The following is a 20967-nucleotide window of genomic DNA, read 5'->3' as shown; positions in this document are numbered from 1 at the left end:
GCTAAACAAGCCGAGTCAGAATCCAGCAAACAAAAAGCTCGGCTCAATTATTCATTCGAATTCATTTTCATATTCTTGATCGCTCTCGTTTAGAATACTGAACCGAATCGAGTTTACGTAAACAAGTCAATCCTGAATTTCGTTTACGAACATCTCTTCTCATTTACGGTCCTACTATTAATTGTAATATTCATCTCACTTGATTATTTACTTATTATTTAGTAAGTTAATCAAATATATTAAAAACAATATTTGTCTAGTTTTAATTTGTATTTATACATTAAAATATAGAAATATTTCTAACCGGTCTTGTAAAAATTGGAAATTGGACTTTATCAGTAGCGGGACCGTCAAGTTAGGGCTGTAATTCGGGCCGAGCGAGCCGAGTTTCGAGCAGGGCGTAATTCGAGCCGAGATTAATCGAGTCGAGTCGAGCCGGCTCGTTTAGTTAAACGAGCCTAAACCTCTGTCCGAACTCGACTCGTTTAATTTTATGAGTCGAGTCGAGCCGGCTCGTTTAGCTAAACGAGCCGGTTTTAACGAGTCGGGCGAGCCGGCTCGTTTAATTTTACACTTAGTCGAGCCTAAATCTGTACCCGAACTCGTCTCGTTTAATTTCACGAGTCGAGCCGAGCCGGCTCGAGTAATTAAACGAGCCGGAACCTCTACCCGAGCTCGGCTCGTTTAACTAAATGAGCCGAGTCAAGCCCACTTAAACGAGTTTGAGCCGGGCGAACTCGCGAGCCGCCCGACTTGAATTACAGCCACACGTCTAGTGATTAATCGGCTAATCAGGGATTGATCAAAATGATTAACTGAGTCATTAATTAGAACTAATTTAATATTAGTTTTAGATATAAATATTAATATATGTAATTGTTTATTTATTTTGATTATACATATACAATTTTTATTATTTATATTTATATAAAGAAATTTTAAATATGTCCCACTATTAAAGTAAATATAATTTTTGAGATGTAACTTATGAACTGAGATCAATTTAAGATGAAAAATTAAGAAAGTTTAAATAGTAATTATGTGTTTAAGAGAATAATATATATTTTTTAATTTTTTATCATTTATACTTTTAATTTTTTGATTTATATTTTTTTATATTTTTTACCAATGAGTCTGATTTTTGACCAACTAACCTGATTTTTCACGTATTTACCGGATTCATACTTTTAATTTTTTATTTATATATATATATATTTTTTTTAAAATTTTTTACCAGTGAATCCAATTGTTTACCAATTAACCCAATTTTTAATCGACTGATTTCAATTTTTTTCGATGACTGATTTTTGTAAAACACGATTTTTAACTCGAGTTTCACCTAGTCATTTCATTTTTCACCTAGTCATTTCATTTTTCACCGAAGAGTTATTAATCCCAACTTTTTGAAAGTCGGTCTTAACTTGGGTAAAATAGTATTCTAAAATTCTTTTATTCAATCGATTAATCTCCTACAAAGTATTCGACCGATTCGATTTTTGAAATTTGATTAATCCTTACGAATTTTCCTTTATTGGAGTATATATATTTTATTTTTTAAAATGAAATACTATATTAATTTAAATATGAATATTTATAGAAATTATGATATAATAAATATATATTTGTTAATAAATAACTAATATATTAAATATAATTTAATATTATAATAGATTTGATTTTTACTCCGATTAACAATTTCGATTAATCCTCGACTTTGAACTAATCCCAAATCGGTAGCTAGACCGATCTTCCCCGATCTCCGATTTTTACAACAGAAGGTAAAATGGTTCTTTAATAACTCAAAAGTTATAACACTAATTATTGACGATTTTTCAGAAGATTCTAAGCAATCTGTTTACCAAGTACAATATTAGTTTTATTTTTGTGAAACGAATTGTATCTCTATCTTATGAACCAAATATATGTTCTTTAGATAATTTAATATTAATTAATATAATTTGGAAATTATCTTATAATTAGCCTTTTAATATAGTTTATTTAATATTACTTAATTATCGATAAAAATTAATTTACAAATTAAAAGTAAATATATGTTATTAAACTTAATTTAATATTACTAAATATAATCTAAATACATGTCATAAATTTGTTACTGTTAAAATGTGATTTTTTAATTTAAAGTACATAAACGTTGTGATGGACAGTAACATATACGATCATTAAATCAATAATTTTTTTCGTAGGTAACCCGCAGCCGTTATCCTTCGGGCTTCGGGTGCGCACTGGTTAACCCTACGGGCTCACGCAATAGCGTTGAACCAAGGTAAACCGCATTTAAGCAAGAGGCTCCGACTCATGAGGCATAATCATAAATTCTCCTCCCGGAGTATTATTTATTTTTAAAATAATACTACAAATGATAAAGTTTACACAGAATAGAAGTCAATTCGTGTTAATAGTTTACTTTGTAGTTAGTAGTTTTTCAAAATAAAAGTAAATATATGTTATTTTACTTAATTTATCGTAACTTAATAAATTTTTAATATAATTTATAAATAAATAAAGTTTACAGAAAAATAAGTCGATTCGTGTTAGTAGTTTTTAGTTTTTCTAAAATTAAAAATAAATATAAGTTATTTTACTTAATTTAACATAACTTAATAAATATTTAATATAATTTAAAAATCGTTTAAAAAATATTTTTATTTTATAAATTAAAAAGACGATTGGATGAATACTAACTTAAAACAAAATAAAATTTACAAAGAATAAAAGTCGACTTGTGTTAAAAACAAAGTTGATAGAGAATAAAAGTCAACTTATGTCATGTAAGTACCAAAATTTGGTACTTGAGTACTTTTAGCACCAAATTATGCATAGTTTCGCTTATTAATAAAGAGTATAGATGCTTAGGTTTTTTTTAATATTAGTGGGTAAATTATTATGTTTACGAAAGATCTTGCCCTTTTCATACTCATTTACAAATGAACCAATATGACTCCTTTTTTACACAGTTGCAAGATAACATAGGATTTTCTTAATCTGATTTTGTCAGTGATATGAATCGTGCAATAAGACTAATTGATTATAGGACTCCTCAGTTATTTACAAAGTAGGTGAGAAAATAGTTAAAGAATAATATCACAATGAGGGTTGTGTGGTTCTTTTTTTTTGCCAAATTTAAAGCAGATTTAATTAATAACTTGAAAGAGATTCAATCGGGACAAACCCCCAACTGATCATGCAACCAGGTTGAAAAACAAATAGAGCTAAATAATTAGCTGTTTTGTTTACGGATTGCTTAACAAACTGAATACACATATTCTGAAAATTAAAAATGAAGGTAATGGTTTCCCGGACAATCCAGCACGCATCTCCCCCGAAAACAGTAGTTTCACAATTGACCCTCACATTAATTCGATTGATATTGCAACGTTCAGAGGACTCAGTTGCAACAACTGAGTTTAGAGGCCTCATGTTATGAACAAATATTTTTTGTGAGAGGTGAGCACATGTGATTTTCACCACCGTTCCAAACGCACCCCAGCTATCTACCTGCCGGACACCAGCTATAGACCTGCCGAAAGTGTTGTTGATGCGAGATATCCAGATCTCCCAATACACCATCCAATTCATTTTCAACACAACCACCACATCGCACAAAGCGAGACACATCGCATAAAGCGAGACAATCAAACACACAAATAATAACTTAAACAGAATAATACGAAAACAACCCAAAATTCAAAAATCTCAGAATAACACCAAATTGTAATATGTTGTTAGACCGCAGATTTTGAATCCAAAAACTGAATTTTATTATAAAATCCAGACTCTTACCTTAGTAGATCTTAAAACTAAAGTGAAGAACTGTAATGGATTTTTCGAGTTTTGTAAAACAAATCTCGATTTTATTAAAGAAAAAGTGAATAAAAGGAGAAGATGTAGATGAATATGGAGATAGAGATGGGTATAAAGGGTGAACAAGAAGGTAGGGCGGCCGACTCTCATGGGCTGTGTGGTCTGAATTTTAAGCATATGTTCAAAATATTTTTAAACTTACGAAAGTGATGTATATATGTTTAGATTTTAAAAATCTATTTAAAATTTAGGGTTATGCAGCAGAATTCACAAGATTATGAGATTCTATTTTAAGGATTGGTTCTAATTTGTGCCCACATGTATATGATTATGTATATATGTTAATTAATTTTGTTCCCACATTGCAAGTGTTCTTAAGAGTCATTGTTAGTACTCCTTTCGGGACAAGGCACCACAATGGATGACAAGGAAAATTTAAGAAAAGGTGAAATTTACAACAGGGTATTACCCGAAGAAACGTGCTTTAAAATGTAGAAGTATACGCTCCTTAAATATTGATTCAAAATCCGAACTTACATTTTATATCATTTAATGATAAGAGTAGATAATAAGTATATTAGATTTTGGAAATTGTGAGAAATTAAAGATAAAGTACCATTTTTATTTTTTTATAACCGTACTACCGACGATATTATAAATTGGGATCATTTTCACGAGGACGTTGAAGTAGTTGTTTTCTTATATTTTTCGATTAGAAAATAATTAATGACTTGAACTTCAGACCAATAATATTATAGGCCTACACGAAACGCGGTCCTTTTACTAACTTGTAGTTCGGACCAAAAATATTATAGCCCATACGATACGCCGCCTATTTCCTAGTATAGAGTACTTTACTGACTTGATATCCCAATGCCATGTAGCAAACATAGAAATGAATTATTATACATAACCGTGTAAAAAAATTCCAACGCATGTGCTTCTGAGTTCCTTCGGCTCGAAATCTACTCACCGTTTGTGCTTCCAAATTTCTACTGTGCACGAAACCGTAGCCTTGCCTCTTCTTTCTACTCCAAGCCCCTGTAAGAGGTATTTTCTGAATTATATACTTTATTTTTTCATATCTTACTATTAAATTTCGTGATTCTATTAATTAACAAACTTTTCAATGATTACTAAGTGAAGAATTAATAATTTGAAATTTTCAGAGCTAGATATATAAAAGAATTTCTCGATTACTCTGTTCATGTATGTGTTAATACACCCCCCTTGGGATTCCACTTGTATGTTGGATTGAAGAGCGCATCACTAGAGCTCATCACAGGGGAAATATTCCCATTAGAATCAGGATGAAAGTTTTAAGAATAAAAGGGTTTTATTAATTTGGCCTCGGTCAAAATAGATTGGATTCCAAATCAAGCCATTTAATCTATTAAATTTTTAATACATTGGGACTTAATTGTTAATAAATTTAAGTCAAGACATGATTTTCTTTAGAAATATAATCATGTCACAATTTATATGTATATATGACTAAATATAGAAAAAGAAGGCAGAGAAAGATAATGAACACAAGAGTACAGTTAACTGTGTGCATTGTTTATACTATTACAGAGCAAGATAATGAACACAAGAATACAGTGAACTGTGTGTATTGTCTATACTACCACTTCTGCTGCATTTTCTGTTGTGCTTTGTTATACAAGAAGGAAGAGTAAGTCTCTTTATATAAAAAAACATAGCTTCTCTTTAAAACTTGCTTTTGTCACTTGGTGGCTCCTCTTGCTACATTAATTATGATGTCACCATTGTGATATGATCTCACTTGTGTCATATCCTAGCTAATATTTAACAAATCATGATATATGAATTTTTTTTATTTTGGAAATTTGAATGAAGATAGAGGTGCATTTGCATAATGATTCTTTGTTTTGTTTGAGATTTATAAAATTAGTCAATGATATATTTCTTCACTGAAAAGAATTATTTTATTTGATGCAAGGTGTGCAGTGACAAATTCTCCACTATGGACTTACCAGAAGAATTGATTGCTGAAATTATATCAAGAACTCCTGTGAGGACAATAGTGTCATGCAAAAGCGTGTGCAAAAGATGGTGTAATATAGTTTCAGGACCATTTTTTTCGCGTCTGCATCTCTCTATATCATCTAAAATGCTTTTACTTCATCAAGGAGACGCCGAGGACGTAGATGATGACAATGATGGTGACCTTGCAGTGGTTGAACTAGATGACCAACATCGCCAACATGATATTCATCACGAGCCTATGATGAGATTTTCCCCGGGACTTGCCTTGGGAGACTATGTGGGGTTAATTGGATCAGTTAATGGGTTAATATGCTTAGAAGATAGTTATGATGATTCAGCATATGTATGCAATCCAATTACACAAGAGTACATACGCCTTCAAGATTCCGAGTACACCAGAGTATCATATTTAAAGGGATATTATGGCTTTGGACTTGTTGAATCGAACCAACAGTACAAGATTGTACGTTTTTATAAGGGTAGATTTCCTTCAACTGAATATGACCTAGGGAGCGAGGTTTATACGCTTGGAACCGGCATGTGGAGAGATCTAGGACATGTCCCCTTCCATCTGAATGAACATGATAGGGGTCACTATGTCAGTGGCCGCCTCCATTGGTTAGCTGGTGAACTAATATGTGCTTTCGATTTGGATAGAGAATTATTTCGTCCAATGGAAGCTCCTCCACGGGCTCCTGGGAATACAGATCATTTTAGCATCTTGGGAGTCCATAATCATTTTAGGAACTTGGGAGTACTTAAAGGTTGCTTGTGTATATGTGATATAACACTATACTCTGAACTTTCTATTTGGGTGAAGAGAGATTATGGCGTGGAAGATAGTTGGAGTAAAAAACTCATCATCACTCCTAATCCTCCGTTACATGAAGGTATAAATACCGACATGGTTCGGCTTCTTAAAGTTCTCAAAGATGGGAACATCTTAATGTATTGTGACCAACTTCAATTGTTCACTTATCATCCTCAACGTAAAACATTGCGACATCACATTTTCCCGGAGGGTGAGTTTCTCACATTTGGTGCGATGACTTATGTCCCCGGTTTTATCAGTCTAGAGAGGAGTTTCACCTTGGAGGGTGTCAAAAGATGGGAGTCTCCTCAAGTAGAAGACTGACTTATAACCGAATAGAGCAAAACAGGATCGAAAATAGGGCCGAGTCCGAGCAGTCTCCCGAGTACTAAGGCCGAGTAATCTAAGTTGTTGAACATTGCTTATTTTACTGCAAAAATACAAGGTTTTTATAACTAGTTCCATTTCAAGAACACGTTATGTTTTAAGCTTTTCTAGTTGTTTATCTAATATTTGTATGTACTCCTAATTTCAAAATTTAATAATTACTGTAGGCTGCGAGATAACTTTAGCATTTAGTGCTTGACATTTTTATAACATTTACATATCATATAAATGATTTTTATGTTGTATGCTTGTAAATTGCTCTTGGTTGATTCTGTTTTTCATGATTCATAGTATTATTTCCCTTTCATCTTGATGAGTGTAGTTTATTTTATTTATTCAGCTTTGGCCTAGCTTTGTTGGGCTTTGGTTTTAGGTCAAATTTGGTGGTCATACTTAAAATTTTTCATTTAGGAAGGCCTTGTTATAACTTCTGTTGTTAGCTAAGTTGCAGTTTGAATTATACAGCTGGTTTTACATTTGTAATCCTATCTTACATTATGTTACTTGTATAAGTTATCCACACGGAAGAACTGTAAGATTTAGAGGCATATTTCTTTTAGAGTGGCTTTTCATTTGTAGATGTTAGTATTTCCCTAAAATTGAGTGTTAAACCAAAGCGAGTTGGGTTAAGAAGTAAGTTTAAAGTCAAATGACAAAAATGCATAAGTTCATTCGGGGTTATGTATGTGAAAGTGAAAGAAAATCACAAAAACCAGTTTAATTAAACCTTAAAACTGTGTCTGATAACATATACTATAAGTGCTCTCGCTGCTCTGTCTGCGCTAGAAGCTCAAAGTTGTTCATCGGATTTAAATGTATCCTGAAAGCTTTAAAGCTGTTTAGGGCTACTCTGGTTTATCTTGATTTTCAACTTGTTTCTCGATATCTTGATTTTAATAGTTAGGAATTATGATGTAGTATGTGTCTATGACAATCTTCATTGCTTAGTTTATGATCCAAAGGCCATTATGGAAGTTTGTGTACTTTCAGTTCGAAGAAAGTTGCTGTTCAATTAACTGCCTATGTTCCTGGAGTTTGTGGGAAACTCTAACAAAGTAGGTGCTGTTGTATATGTGAACTTCTTTGACTCAGCCATTATGATTAAAGAAATGGTAGTTTGAGTATCACTTTACAAGTTCGCCCTGTGGGGAATTTATATACTATAAGTGCTCTCGCTGCTCTGTCTGCGCTAGAAGCTCAAAGTTGTTCATCGGATTTAAATGTATCCTGAAAGCTTTAAAGCTGTTTAGGGCTACTCTGGTTTATCTTGATTTTCAACTTGTTTCTCGATATCTTGATTTTAATAGTTAGGAATTATGATGTAGTATGTGTCTATGACAATCTTCATTGCTTAGTTTATGATCCAAAGGCCATTATGGAAGTTTGTGTACTTTCAGTTCGAAGAAAGTTGCTGTTCAATTAACTGCCTATGTTCCTGGAGTTTGTGGGAAACTCTAACAAAGTAGGTGCTGTTGTATATGTGAACTTCTTTGACTCAGCCATTATGATTAAAGAAATGGTCGTTTGAGTATCACATTACAAGTTCGCCCTGTGGGGAATTTATATGCTACAGTGGATTTTTTCCCCTCAAGTAATCATCCTCAAATTAAGACACTGCAAAAACTTGACAATTTCATAAGCCTCGTTGTAGTTTGTAATTGATGCAAATGTTCAAATTCCAAGTTTATCGGGCTCGAGTTTGTATATGGTGGTATACTTTTGGAGGTCACACAGCCTAAACGTGAGGCTGCCTGGGGTGTCACATGGGATTAAAACATAGTTTACTATTTTATCTAAATTATTGTAATCTAAAAAAACACTACAAATTAGCGATATTTTCGTAAATTTGAACCTAACTCCTTTTTTATTATATCATTTTATTGTAAGAAAAAATTTATGAACACGACGATGCTATTTACAACTATGACATACTTGAATTTAGCAAACGAACGGATCTGAGCCGTCCAGATCAAGTTTAGCTTAATTTTCTTTTTTTAGATGAGCTGAATTTAATAAACTAACGGAAAGTGATGTTCAAGATCGGCTCTTTATTATATGAATTCGAGCCAAATTTGAACAAACTCGAGTTGTCCCCTAATATTTCACATGTATTTTTTACTCGACCGAATTTAAAATATAATTTTTAGTTTTACAAATTGCATCAAGATCAAATACTAGTTTTTATTTTATAATGATATATATACAAACACTCTACCCATAATTCCTAATCTAAATCATTTATTTTTCAAGTTGAGTTTTAAGAACATAAACAATTTTATTTTAAATTTTTGAGTTCTTAATTTTAGAAATCATACATTACTTATTTTTTAAAAAAAAAATTCAATAATATACGGCATTTACACATATAATCGAAATTGAACAAACTTATGATCATATCGTTATTGAATCCTTCGTTCTTTGATAGGCAACCAAGTAATTTTTTAAAGAGATATGTACATGTTGTAATATTTCAGTTGTTGTTTTGAGCAATCAACCATAGATGCATCATCATAAAACCTTTATCACTTAATCAATATCATGAAATTTCTGCAAAATTGTAATCCCAGACATATGACCAACAAGAAATAAAAACCAAACTCTCACAATTAAGGAGAAACTAAACAAACCCAAATAAATTGGTAACCAAGGAAAAATGGAAACTAAATCAAGAAAAACAAGATTGAGGCTATTTTGAGATGGCTACTCAATAGAGAGCGAAAGAGAGTTTGTACGTTATATTTTAAAATGTCCATGTCGAAATGTTATTATGTTTAGATATTTTGCTTAAGTTTAATTTTTATAAATCACAAGTTATTTAATGATTTTATAAAAATATTAAAAATTGGAGATGAGTTGGTAACAATATTGGATAGTTTCATTATGAAAAAACTAAGTGTTTAATTTAGAAATACAAGCAAATTTTCTAAAATATTTAAAAAAAATTATTAAATCATGAGAAAAATGTAATAATAACAATATTTAAGTGATCAATAATAATTTATTATTTATAATATATATGAACTTTATATGAGTCGAGTTCGAGTCAAGTCTGAGTCGATTACGAGCTAAACAAGCCGAGTCAGAATCCAGCAAACAAAAAGCTCGGCTCAATTATTCATTCGAATTCATTTTCATATTCTTGATCGCCCTCGTTTAGAATACTGAACCGAATCGAGTTTACGTAAACAAGTCAATCCTGAATTTCGTTTACGAACATCTCTTCTCATTTACGGTCCTACTATTAATTGTAATATTCATCTCACTTGATTATTTACTTATTATTTAGTAAGTTAATGAAATATATTAAAAACAATATTTGTCCAGTTTTAATTTGTATTTAATCATTAAAATATAGAAATTTTTCTAACCGGTCTTGTAAAAATTGGAAATTGGACTTTATCAGTAGCGGGACCGTCTAGTTAGGGCTGTAATTCGGGCCGAGCGAGCCGAGTTTCGAGCAGGGCGTAATTCGAGCCGAGATTAATCGAGTCGAGTCGAGCCGGCTCGTTTAGTTAAACGAGCCTAAACCTCTGTCCGAACTCGACTCGTTTAATTTTACGAGTCGAGTCGAGCCAGCTCATTTAGCTAAACGAGCCGGTTTTTACGAGTCGGGCGAGCCGGCTCGTTTAATTTTACACTTAATCGAGCCTAAATCTCTACCCGAACTCGTCTCGTTTAATTTCACGAGTCGAGCCGAGCCGGCTCGAGTAATTAAACGAGCCGGAACCTCTACCCGAGCTCGGCTCGTTTAACTAAACGAGCCGAGTCAAGCCCACTTAAACGAGTTCGAGCCGGGCGAACTCGCGAGCCGCCCGACTTGAATTACAGCCACACGTCTAGTGATTAATCGGCTAATCAGGGATTGATCAAAATGATTAACTGAGTCATTAATTAGAACTAATTTAATATTAGTTTTAGATATAAATATTAATATATGTAATTGTTTATTTATTTTGATTATACATATACAATTTTTATTATTTATATTTATATAAAGAAATTTTAAATATGTCCCACTATTAAAGTAAATATAATTTTTGAGATGTAACTTATGAACTGAGATCAATTTAAGATGAAAAATTAAGAAAGTTTAAATAGTAATTATGTGTTTAAGAGAATAATATATATTTTTTAATTTTTTATCATTTATACTTTTAATTTTTTGATTTCTATTTTTTTATATTTTTTACCAATGAGTCTGATTTTTGACCAACTAACCTGATTTTTCACGTATTAACCGGATTCATACTTTTAATTTTTTATTTTTATATATATATATATATATATATTTTAATTTTTTACCAGTGAATCCAATTGTTTACCAATTAACCCAATTTTTAATCGACTGATTTCAATTTTTTTCGATGACTGATTTTTGTAAAACACGATTTTTAACTCGATTTTCACCTAGTCATTTCATTTTTCACCTAGTCATTTCATTTTTCACCGAAGAGTTATTAATCCCAACTTTTTGAAAGTCGGTCTTAACTTGGGTAAAATAGTATTCTAAAATTCCTTTATTCAATCGATTAATCTCCTACAAAGTACTCGACCGATTATATTTTTTGAAATTTGATTAATCCATACGAATTTTCCTTTATTGGAGTATATATATTTTATTTATTAAAATGAAATACTATATTAATTTAAATATGAATATTTATAGAAATTATGATATAATAAATATATATTTGTTAATAAATAACTAATATATTAAATATAATTAAATATTATAATAGATTTGATTTTTACTCCGATTAACAATTTCGATTAATCCTCGACTTTCAACTAATCCCAAATCGGTAGTTAGACCGATCTTCCCCGATGTCCGATTTTTACAACAGAAGGTAAAATGGTTCTTTAATAACTCAAAAGTTATAACACTAATTATTGACGATTTTTCAGAAGATTCTAAGCAATCTGTTTACCAAGTACAATATTAGTTTTATTTTTGTGAAATGAATTGTATCTCTATCTTATGAACCAAATATATGTTCTTTAGACAATTTAATATTAATTAATATAATTTGGTAATTATCTTATAATTAGCCTTTTTTTTTTGCTAAATATATAATTAGCCTTTTAATATAGTTTATTTAATATTACTTATTTATCGATAAAAATTAATTTACAAATTAAAAGTAAATATATGTTATTAAACTTAATTTAATATTACTAAATATAATCTAAATACATGTCATAAATTTATTACTGTTAAAATGTGATTTTTTAATTTAAAGTACATAAACGTTGTGATGGAGAGTAACATATACGATCATTAAATCAATAAATTTTTTTCGTAGGTAACCCGCAGCCGTTATCCTTCGGGCTTCTGGTGCGCACTGGTTAACCCTACGGGCTCACGCAATAGCGTTGAACCAAGGTAAACTGTATTTAAGCAAGAGGCTCCGACTCAGGAGGCATAATCATAAATTCTCCTCCCGGAGTATTATTTATTTTTAAAATAATACTACAGATGATAAAGTTTACACAGAATAGAAGTCAATTCGTGTTAATAGTTTACTTTGTAGTTAGTAGTTTTTCAAAATAAAAGTTAATATATGTTATTTTACTTAATTTATCGTAACTTAATAAATTTTTAATATAATTTATAAATATATAAATACAAAGTTGATAGAGAATAAAAGTCAACTTATGTCATGTACGTACCAAAATTTGGTACTTGGGTACTTTTAGCACCAAATTATACATAGTTTCGCTTATTAATAAAGAGTATAGATCCTTAGGTTTTTTTAATATTAGTGGGTAAATTATTATGTTTACGAAAGATCTTGCCTTTTTCGTACTCATTTACAAATGAACCAATATGACTCCTTTTTTACACAGTTGCAAGATAACAAAGGATTTTCTTAATCTGATTTTGTCAATGATATGAATCGTGCAATAAGACTAATTGATTATAGGACTCCTCAGTTATTTACAAAGTAGGTGAGAAAATAGTTAAAGAACAATATCACAATGAGGGTTGTGTGGTCTTTTTTTTTGCCAAATTTAAAGCAGATTTTATTAATAACTTGAAAGAGATTCAATCGGGACAAACCCCCAACTGATCATGCAACCAGGTTGAAAAACAAATAGAGCTAAATAATTAGCTGTTTTGTTTCCGGATTGCTTAACAAACTGAATACACATATTCTGAAAATTAAAAATGAAGGTAATGGTTTCCCGGACAATCCAGCACGCATCTCCCCCGAAAACAGTAGTTTTACAATTGACCCTCACATTAATTCGATTGATATTGCAACGTTCAGAGGACTCAGTTGCAACAACTGAGTTTAGAGGCCTCATGTTATGAACAAATATTTTTTGTGAGAGGTGAGCACATGTGATTTTTACCACCGTTCCAAACGCACCCCAGCTATCTACCTGCCGGACACCAGCTATAGACCTGCCGAAAGTGTTGTTGATGCGAGATATCCAGATCTCCCAATACACCATCCAATTTATTTTCAACACAACCACCACATCGCACAAAGCGAGACACATCGCATAAAGCGAGACAATCAAACACACAAATAATAACTTAAACAGAATAATACGAAAACAACCCAAAATTCAAAAATCTCGGAATAACACCAAATTGTAATATGTTGTTAGACCGCAGATTTTGAATCCAAAAACTGAATTTTATTATAAAATCCAGACTCTTACCTTAGTAGATCTTAAAACTAAAGTGAAGAACTGTAATGGATTTTTCGAGTTTTGTAAAACAAATCTCGATTTTATTAAAGAAAAAATAAATAAAAGGAGAAGATGTAGATGAATATGGAGATAGAGATGGGTATAAAGGGTGAAGAAGAAGGTAGGGCGGCTAGGGTTTGATGAAGTTAGGGCGGCCGACTCTCATGGGCTGTGTGGTCTGAATTTTAAGCATATGTTCAAAATATTTTTAAACTTACGAAAGTGATGTATATATGTTTAGATTTTAAAAATCTATTTAAAATTTAGGGTTATGCAGCAGAATTCACATGATTATGAGATTCTATTTTAAGGATTGGTTCTAATTTGTGCCCACATGTATATGATTATGTATATATGTTAATTAATTTTGTTCCCACATTGCAAGTGTTCTTAAGAGTCATTGTTAGTACTCCTTTCGGGACAAGGCACCACAATGGATGACAAGGAAAATTTAAGAAAAGGTGAAATTTACAACAGGGTATTACCCGAAGAAACGTGCTTTAAAATCTAGAAGTATACGCTCCTTAAATATTGATTCAAAATCCGAACTTACATTTTATATCATTTAATGATAAGAGTAGATAATAAGTATGTTAGATTTTGGAAATTGTGAGAAATTAAAGATAAAATACCATTTTTATTTTTTTATAACCGTACTATCGACGATATTATAAATTGGGATCGTTTTCACGAGGACGTTGAAGTAGTTGTTTTCTTACATTTTTCGATTAAAAAATAATTAATGACTTGAACTTCAGACCAATAATATTATAGGCCTACACGAAACGCGGTCCTTTTACTAACTTGTAATTCGGACCAAAAATATTATAGCCCATACGATACGCTGCCTATTTCCTAGTATAGAGTACTTTACTGACTTGATATCCCAATGCCATGTAGCAAACATAGAAATGAATTGTTATACATAACCGTGTAAAAAAATTCCAACGCATGTGCTTCTGAGTTCCTTCGGCTCGAAATCTACTCACCGTTTGTGCTTCCAAATTTCTACTGTGCACGAAACCGTAGCCTTGCCTCTTCTTTCTACTCCAAGCCCTTGTAAGAGGTATTTTCTGAATTATATACTTTATTTTTTCATATCTTACTATTAAATTTCGTGATTCTATTAATTAACAAACTTTTCAATGATTACTAAGTGAAGAATTAATAATTTGAAATTTTCAGAGCTAGATATATAAAAGAATTTCTCGATTACTCAGTTCATGTATGTGTTAATACACCCCCCTTGGGATTCCACTTGTATGTTGGATTGAAGAGCGCATCACTAGAGCTCATCACAGGGGAAATATTCCCATTAGAATCAGGATGAAAGTTTTAAGAATAAAAGGGTTTTATTAATTTGGCCTCGGTCAAAATAGATTGGATTCCAAATCAAGCCATTTAATCTATTAAATTTTTAATACATTGGGACTTAGTATGTTAATTGTTAATAAATTTAAGTCAAGACATGATTTTCTTTAGAAATATAATCATGTCACAATATATATGTATATATGACTAAATATAGAAAAAGAAGGAGAGAAAGATAATGAACACAAGAGTACAGTTAACTGTGCATTGCTATACTACTACAGAGCAAGATAATGAACACAAGAATACAGTGAACTGTGTGTATTGTCTATACTACCACTTCTGCTGCATTTTCTGTTGTGCTTTGTTATACAAGAAGGAAGAGTAAGTCTCTTTATATAAAAAAACATAGCTTCTCTTTAAAGCTTGCTTTTGTCACTTGGTGGCTCCTCTTGCTACATTAATTATGATGTCACCATTGTGACATGATCTCACTTGTGTCATATCCTAGCTAATATTTAACAAATCATGATATATGAATTTTTTTATTTTGGAAATTTGAATGAAGATAGAGGTGCATTTGCATAATGATTCTTTGTTTTGTTTGAGATTTATAAAATTAGTCAATGATATATTTCTTCACTGAAAAGAATTATTTTATTTGATGCAAGGTGTGCAGTGACAAATTCTCCACTATGGACTTACCAGAAGAATTGATTGCTGAAATTATATCAAGAACTCCTGTGAGGACAATAGTGTCATGCAAAAGCGTGTGCAAAAGATGGTGTAATATAGTTTCAGAACCATTTTTTTCGCGTCTGCATCTCTCTATATCATCTAAAATGCTTTTACTTCATCAAGGAGACGCCGAGGACGTAGATGATGACAATGATGGTGACCTTGCAGTGGTTGAACTAGATGACCAACATCACCAACATGATATTCATCACGAGCCTATGATGAGATTTTCCCCGGGACTTGCCTTGGGAGACTATGTGGGGTTAATTGGATCAGTTAATGGGTTAATATGCTTAGAAGATAGTTATGATGATTCAGCATATGTATGCAATCCAATTACACAAGAGTACATACGCCTTCAAGATTCCGAGTACACCAGAGTATCATATTTAAAGGGATATTATGGCTTTAGACTTGTTGAATCGAACCAACAGTACAAGATTGTACGTTTTTATAAGGGTAGATTTCCTTCAACTGAATATGACCTAGGGAGCGAGGTTTATACGCTTGGAACCGGCATGTGGAGAGATCTAGGACATGTCCCCTTCCATCTGAATGAACATGATAGGGGTCACTATGTCAGTGGCCGCCTCCATTGGTTAGCTGGTGAACTAATATGTGCTTTCGATTTGGATAGAGAATTATTTCGTCCAATGGAAGCTCCTCCACGGGCTCCTGGGAATACAGATCATTTTAGCATCTTGGGAGTCCATAATCATTTTAGGAACTTGGGAGTACTTAAAGGTTGCTTGTGTATATGTGATATAACACTATACTCTGAACTTTCTATTTGGGTGAAGAGAGATTATGGCGTGGAAGATAGTTGGAGTAAAAAACTCATCATCACTCCTAATCCTCCATTACATGAAGGTATAAATACCGACATGGTTCGGCTTCTTAAAGTTCTCAAAGATGGGAACATCTTAATGTATTGTGACCAACTTCAATTGTTCACTTATCATCCTCAACATAAAACATTGCGACATCACATTTTCCCGGAGGGTGAGTTTCTCACATTTGGTGCGATGACTTATGTCCCCGGTTTTATCAGTCTAGAGAGGAGTTTCACCTTGGAGGGTGTCAAAAGATGGGAGTCTCCTCAAGTAGAAGACTGACTTATAACCGAATAGAGCAAAACAGGATCGAAAATAGGGCCGAGTCCGAGCAGTCTCCCGAGTACTAAGGCCGAGTAATCTAAGTTGTTGAACATTGCTTATTTTACTGCAAAAATACAAGGTTTTTATAACTAGTTCCATTTCAAGAACACGTTATGTTTTAAGCTTTTCTAGTTGTTTATCTAATATTTGTATGTACTCCTAATTTCAAAATTTAATAATTACTGTAGGCTGCGAGATAACTTTAGCATTTAGTGCTTGACATTTTTATAACATTTACATATCATATAAATGATTTTTATGTTGTATGCTTGTAAATTGCTCTTGGTTGATTCTGTTTTTCATGATTCATAGTATTATTTCCCTTTCATCTTGATGAGTGTAGTTTATTTTATTTATTCAGCTTTGGCCTAGCTTTGTTGGGCTTTGGTTTTAGGTCAAATTTGGTGGTCATACTTAAAATTTTTCATTTAGGAAGGCCTTGTTATAACTTCTGTTGTTAGCTAAGTTGCAGTTTGAATTATACAGCTGGTTTTACATTTGTAATCCTATCTTACATTATGTTACTTGTATAAGTTATCCACACGGAAGAACTGTAAGATTTAGAGGCATATTTCTTTTAGAGTGGCTTTTCATTTGTAGATGTTAGTATTTCCCTAAAATTGAGTGTTAAACCAAAGCGAGTTGGGTTAAGAAGTAAGTTTAAAGTCAAATGACAAAAATGCATAAGTTCATTCGGGGTTATGTATGTGAAAGTGAAAGAAAATCACAAAAACCAGTTTAATTAAACCTTAAAACTGTGTCTGATAACATATACTATAAGTGCTCTCGCTGCTCTGTCTGCGCTAGAAGCTCAAAGTTGTTCATCGGATTTAAATGTATCCTGAAAGCTTTAAAGCTGTTTAGGGCTACTCTGGTTTATCTTGATTTTCAACTTGTTTCTCGATATCTTGATTTTAATAGTTAGGAATTATGATGTAGTATGTGTCTATGACAATCTTCATTGCTTAGTTTATGATCCAAAGGCCATTATGGAAGTTTGTGTACTTTCAGTTCGAAGAAAGTTGCTGTTCAATTAACTGCCTATGTTCCTGGAGTTTGTGGGAAACTCTAACAAAGTAGGTGCTGTTGTATATGTGAACTTCTTTGACTCAGCCATTATGATTAAAGAAATGGTCGTTTGAGTATCACATTACAAGTTCGCCCTGTGGGGAATTTATATGCTACAGTGATTTTTTCCCCTCCAGTAATCATCCTCAAATTAAGACACTGCAAAAACTTGACAATTTCATAAGCCTCGTTGTAGTTTGTAATTGATGCAAATGTTCAAATTCCAAGTTTATCGGGCTCGAGTTTGTATATGGTGGTATACTTTTAGAGGTCACACAGCCTAAACGTGAGGCTGCCTGGGGTGTCACATGGGATTAAAACATAGTTTACTATTTTATCTAAATTATTTTAATCTAAAAAAACACTACAAATTAGCGATATTTTTGTAAATTTGAACCTAACTCCTTTTTTATTATATCATTTTATTGTAAGAAAAAATTTATGAACACGACGATGCTATTTACAACTATGACATACTTGAATTTAGCAAACGAACGGATCTGAGCCGTCCAGATCAAGTTTAGCTTAATTTTCTTTTTTTAGATGAGCTGAATTTAATAAACTAACGGAAAGTGATGTTCAAGATCGGCTCTTTATTATATGAATTCGAGCCGAATTTGAACAAACTCGAGTTGTCCCCTAATATTTCACATGTATTTTTTACTCGACCGAATTTAAAATATAATTTTTAGTTTTACAAATTGCATCAAGATCAAATACTAGTTTTTATTTTATAATGATATATATACAAACACTCTACCCATAATTTCTAATCTAAATCATTTATTTTTCAAGTTGTGTTTTAAGAACATAAACAATTTTATTTTAAATTTTTGAGTTCTTAATTTTAGAAATCATACATTACTTATTTTTTTTAAAAAAAAAATTCAATAATATACGGCATTTACACATATAATCGAAATTGAACAAACGTATGATCATATCGTTGTTGAATCCTTCGTTCTTTGATAGGCAACCAAGTAATTTTTTAAAGAGATATGTACATGTTGTAATATTTCAGTTGTTGTTTTGAGCAATCAACCATAGATGCATCATCATCAAACCTTTATCACTTAATCAATATCATGAAATTTCTGCAGAATTGTAATCCCAGACATATGACCAACAAGAAATAAAAACCAAACTCTCACAATTAAGGAGAAACTAAACAAACCCAAATAAATTGGTAACCAAGGAAAAATGGAAACTAAATCAAGAAAAACAAGATTGAGGCTATTTTGAGATGGCTACTCAATAGAGAGCGAAAGAGAGTTTGTACGTTACATTTTAAAATGTCCATGTCGAAATGTTATTATGTTTAGATATTTTGCTTAAGTTTAATTTTTATAAATCACAAGTTATTTAATGATTTTATAAAAATATTAAAAATTGGAGATGAGTTGGTAACAATATTGGATAGTTTCATTTTGAAAAAACTAAGTGTTTAATTTAGAAATACAAGCAAATTTTCTAAAATATTTAAAAAAATTATTAAATTATGAGAAAAATGTAATAATAACAATATTTAAGTGATCAATAATAATTTATTATTTATAATATATATGAACTTTATATGAGTCGAGTTCGAGTCAAGTCTGAGTCGATTACGAGCTAAACAAGCCGAGTCAGAATCCAGCAAACAAAAAGCTCGGCTCAATTATTCATTCGAATTCATTTTCATATTCTTGATCGCCCTCGTTTAGAATACTGAACCGAATCGAATTTACGTAAACAAGTCAATCCTGAATTTCGTTTACGAACATCTCTTCTCATTTACGGTCCTACTATTAATTGTAATATTCATCTCACTTGATTATTTACTTATTATTTAGTAAGTTAATCAAATATATTAAAAACAATATTTGTCCAGTTTTAATTTGTATTTAATCATTAAAATATAGAAATTTTTCTAACCGGTCTTGTAAAAATTGGAAATTGGACTTTATCAGTAGCGGGACCGTCTAGTTAGGGCTGTAATTCGGGCCGAGCGAGCCGAGTTTCGAGCAGGGCGTATTCGAGCCGAGATTAATCGAGTCGAGTCGAGCCGGCTCGTTTAGTTAAACGAGCCTAAACCTCTGTCCGAACTCGACTCGTTTAATTTTATGAGTCGAGTCGAGCCGGCTCGTTTAGCTAAACGAGCCGGTTTTAACGAGTCGGGCGAGCCGGCTCGTTTAATTTTACACTTAGTCGAGCCTAAATCTGTACCCGAACTCGTCTCGTTTAATTTCACGAGTCGAGCCGAGCCGGCTCGAGTAATTAAACGAGCCGGAACCTCTACCCGAGCTCGGCTCGTTTAACTAAATGAGCCGAGTCAAGCCCACTTAAACGAGTTTGAGCCGGGCGAACTCGCGAGCCGCCCGACTTGAATTACAGCCACACGTCTAGTGATTAATCGGCTAATCAGGGATTGATCAAAATGATTAACTGAGTCATTAATTAGAACTAATTTAATATTAGTTTTAGATATAAATATTAATATATGTAATTGTTTATTTATTTTGATTATACATATACAATTTTTATTATTTATATTTATATAAAGAAATTTTAAATATGTCCCACTATTAAAGTAAATATAATTTTTGAGATGTAACTTATGAACTGAGATCAATTTAAGATGAAAAATTAAGAAAGTTTAAATAGTAATTATGTGTTTAAGAGAATAATATATATTTTTTAATTTTTTATCATTTATACTTTTAATTTTTTGATTTCTATTTTTTTATATTTTTTACCAATGAGTCTGATTTTTGACCAACTAACCTGATTTTTCACGTATTAACCGGATTCATACTTTTAATTTTTTATTTATATATATATATATATATATATATATATATATATATTTTAATTTTTTACCAGTGAATCCAATTGTTTACCAATTAACCCAATTTTTAATCGACTGATTTCAATTTTTTTCGATGACTGATTTTTGTAAAACACGATTTTTAACTCGAGTTT

At 31.6% G+C, this 20967-nt stretch overlaps 2 protein-coding genes across 2 annotated transcripts; both read left to right on the top strand.

The window, feature by feature from the left end:
* Nucleotides 1–5809: 5809 nt before the first annotated feature.
* On the top strand, nucleotides 5810–6967 carry LOC141718230 (F-box protein At3g07870-like). Its single transcript, XM_074520611.1, has one exon. The coding sequence runs from the start codon at nucleotides 5810–5812 to the stop codon at nucleotides 6965–6967; it is 1158 nt and encodes a 385-aa protein (XP_074376712.1).
* Nucleotides 6968–15738: 8771 nt separating this feature from the next.
* On the top strand, nucleotides 15739–16896 carry LOC141718229 (F-box protein At3g07870-like). Its single transcript, XM_074520610.1, has one exon. It carries the CDS (start codon nucleotides 15739–15741, stop codon nucleotides 16894–16896), a length of 1158 nt encoding a protein of 385 aa, XP_074376711.1.
* Nucleotides 16897–20967: the final 4071 nt, after the last annotated feature.

The sequence above is a fragment of the Apium graveolens genome, chromosome 4, assembly GCF_009905375.1.
Source record: "Apium graveolens cultivar Ventura chromosome 4, ASM990537v1, whole genome shotgun sequence".
Lineage (NCBI taxonomy): Eukaryota > Viridiplantae > Streptophyta > Magnoliopsida > Apiales > Apiaceae > Apium > Apium graveolens.
The sequence above is the reverse complement of the archived record's forward strand: the minus strand, read 5'-3'. Positions and strand labels throughout refer to the sequence as shown.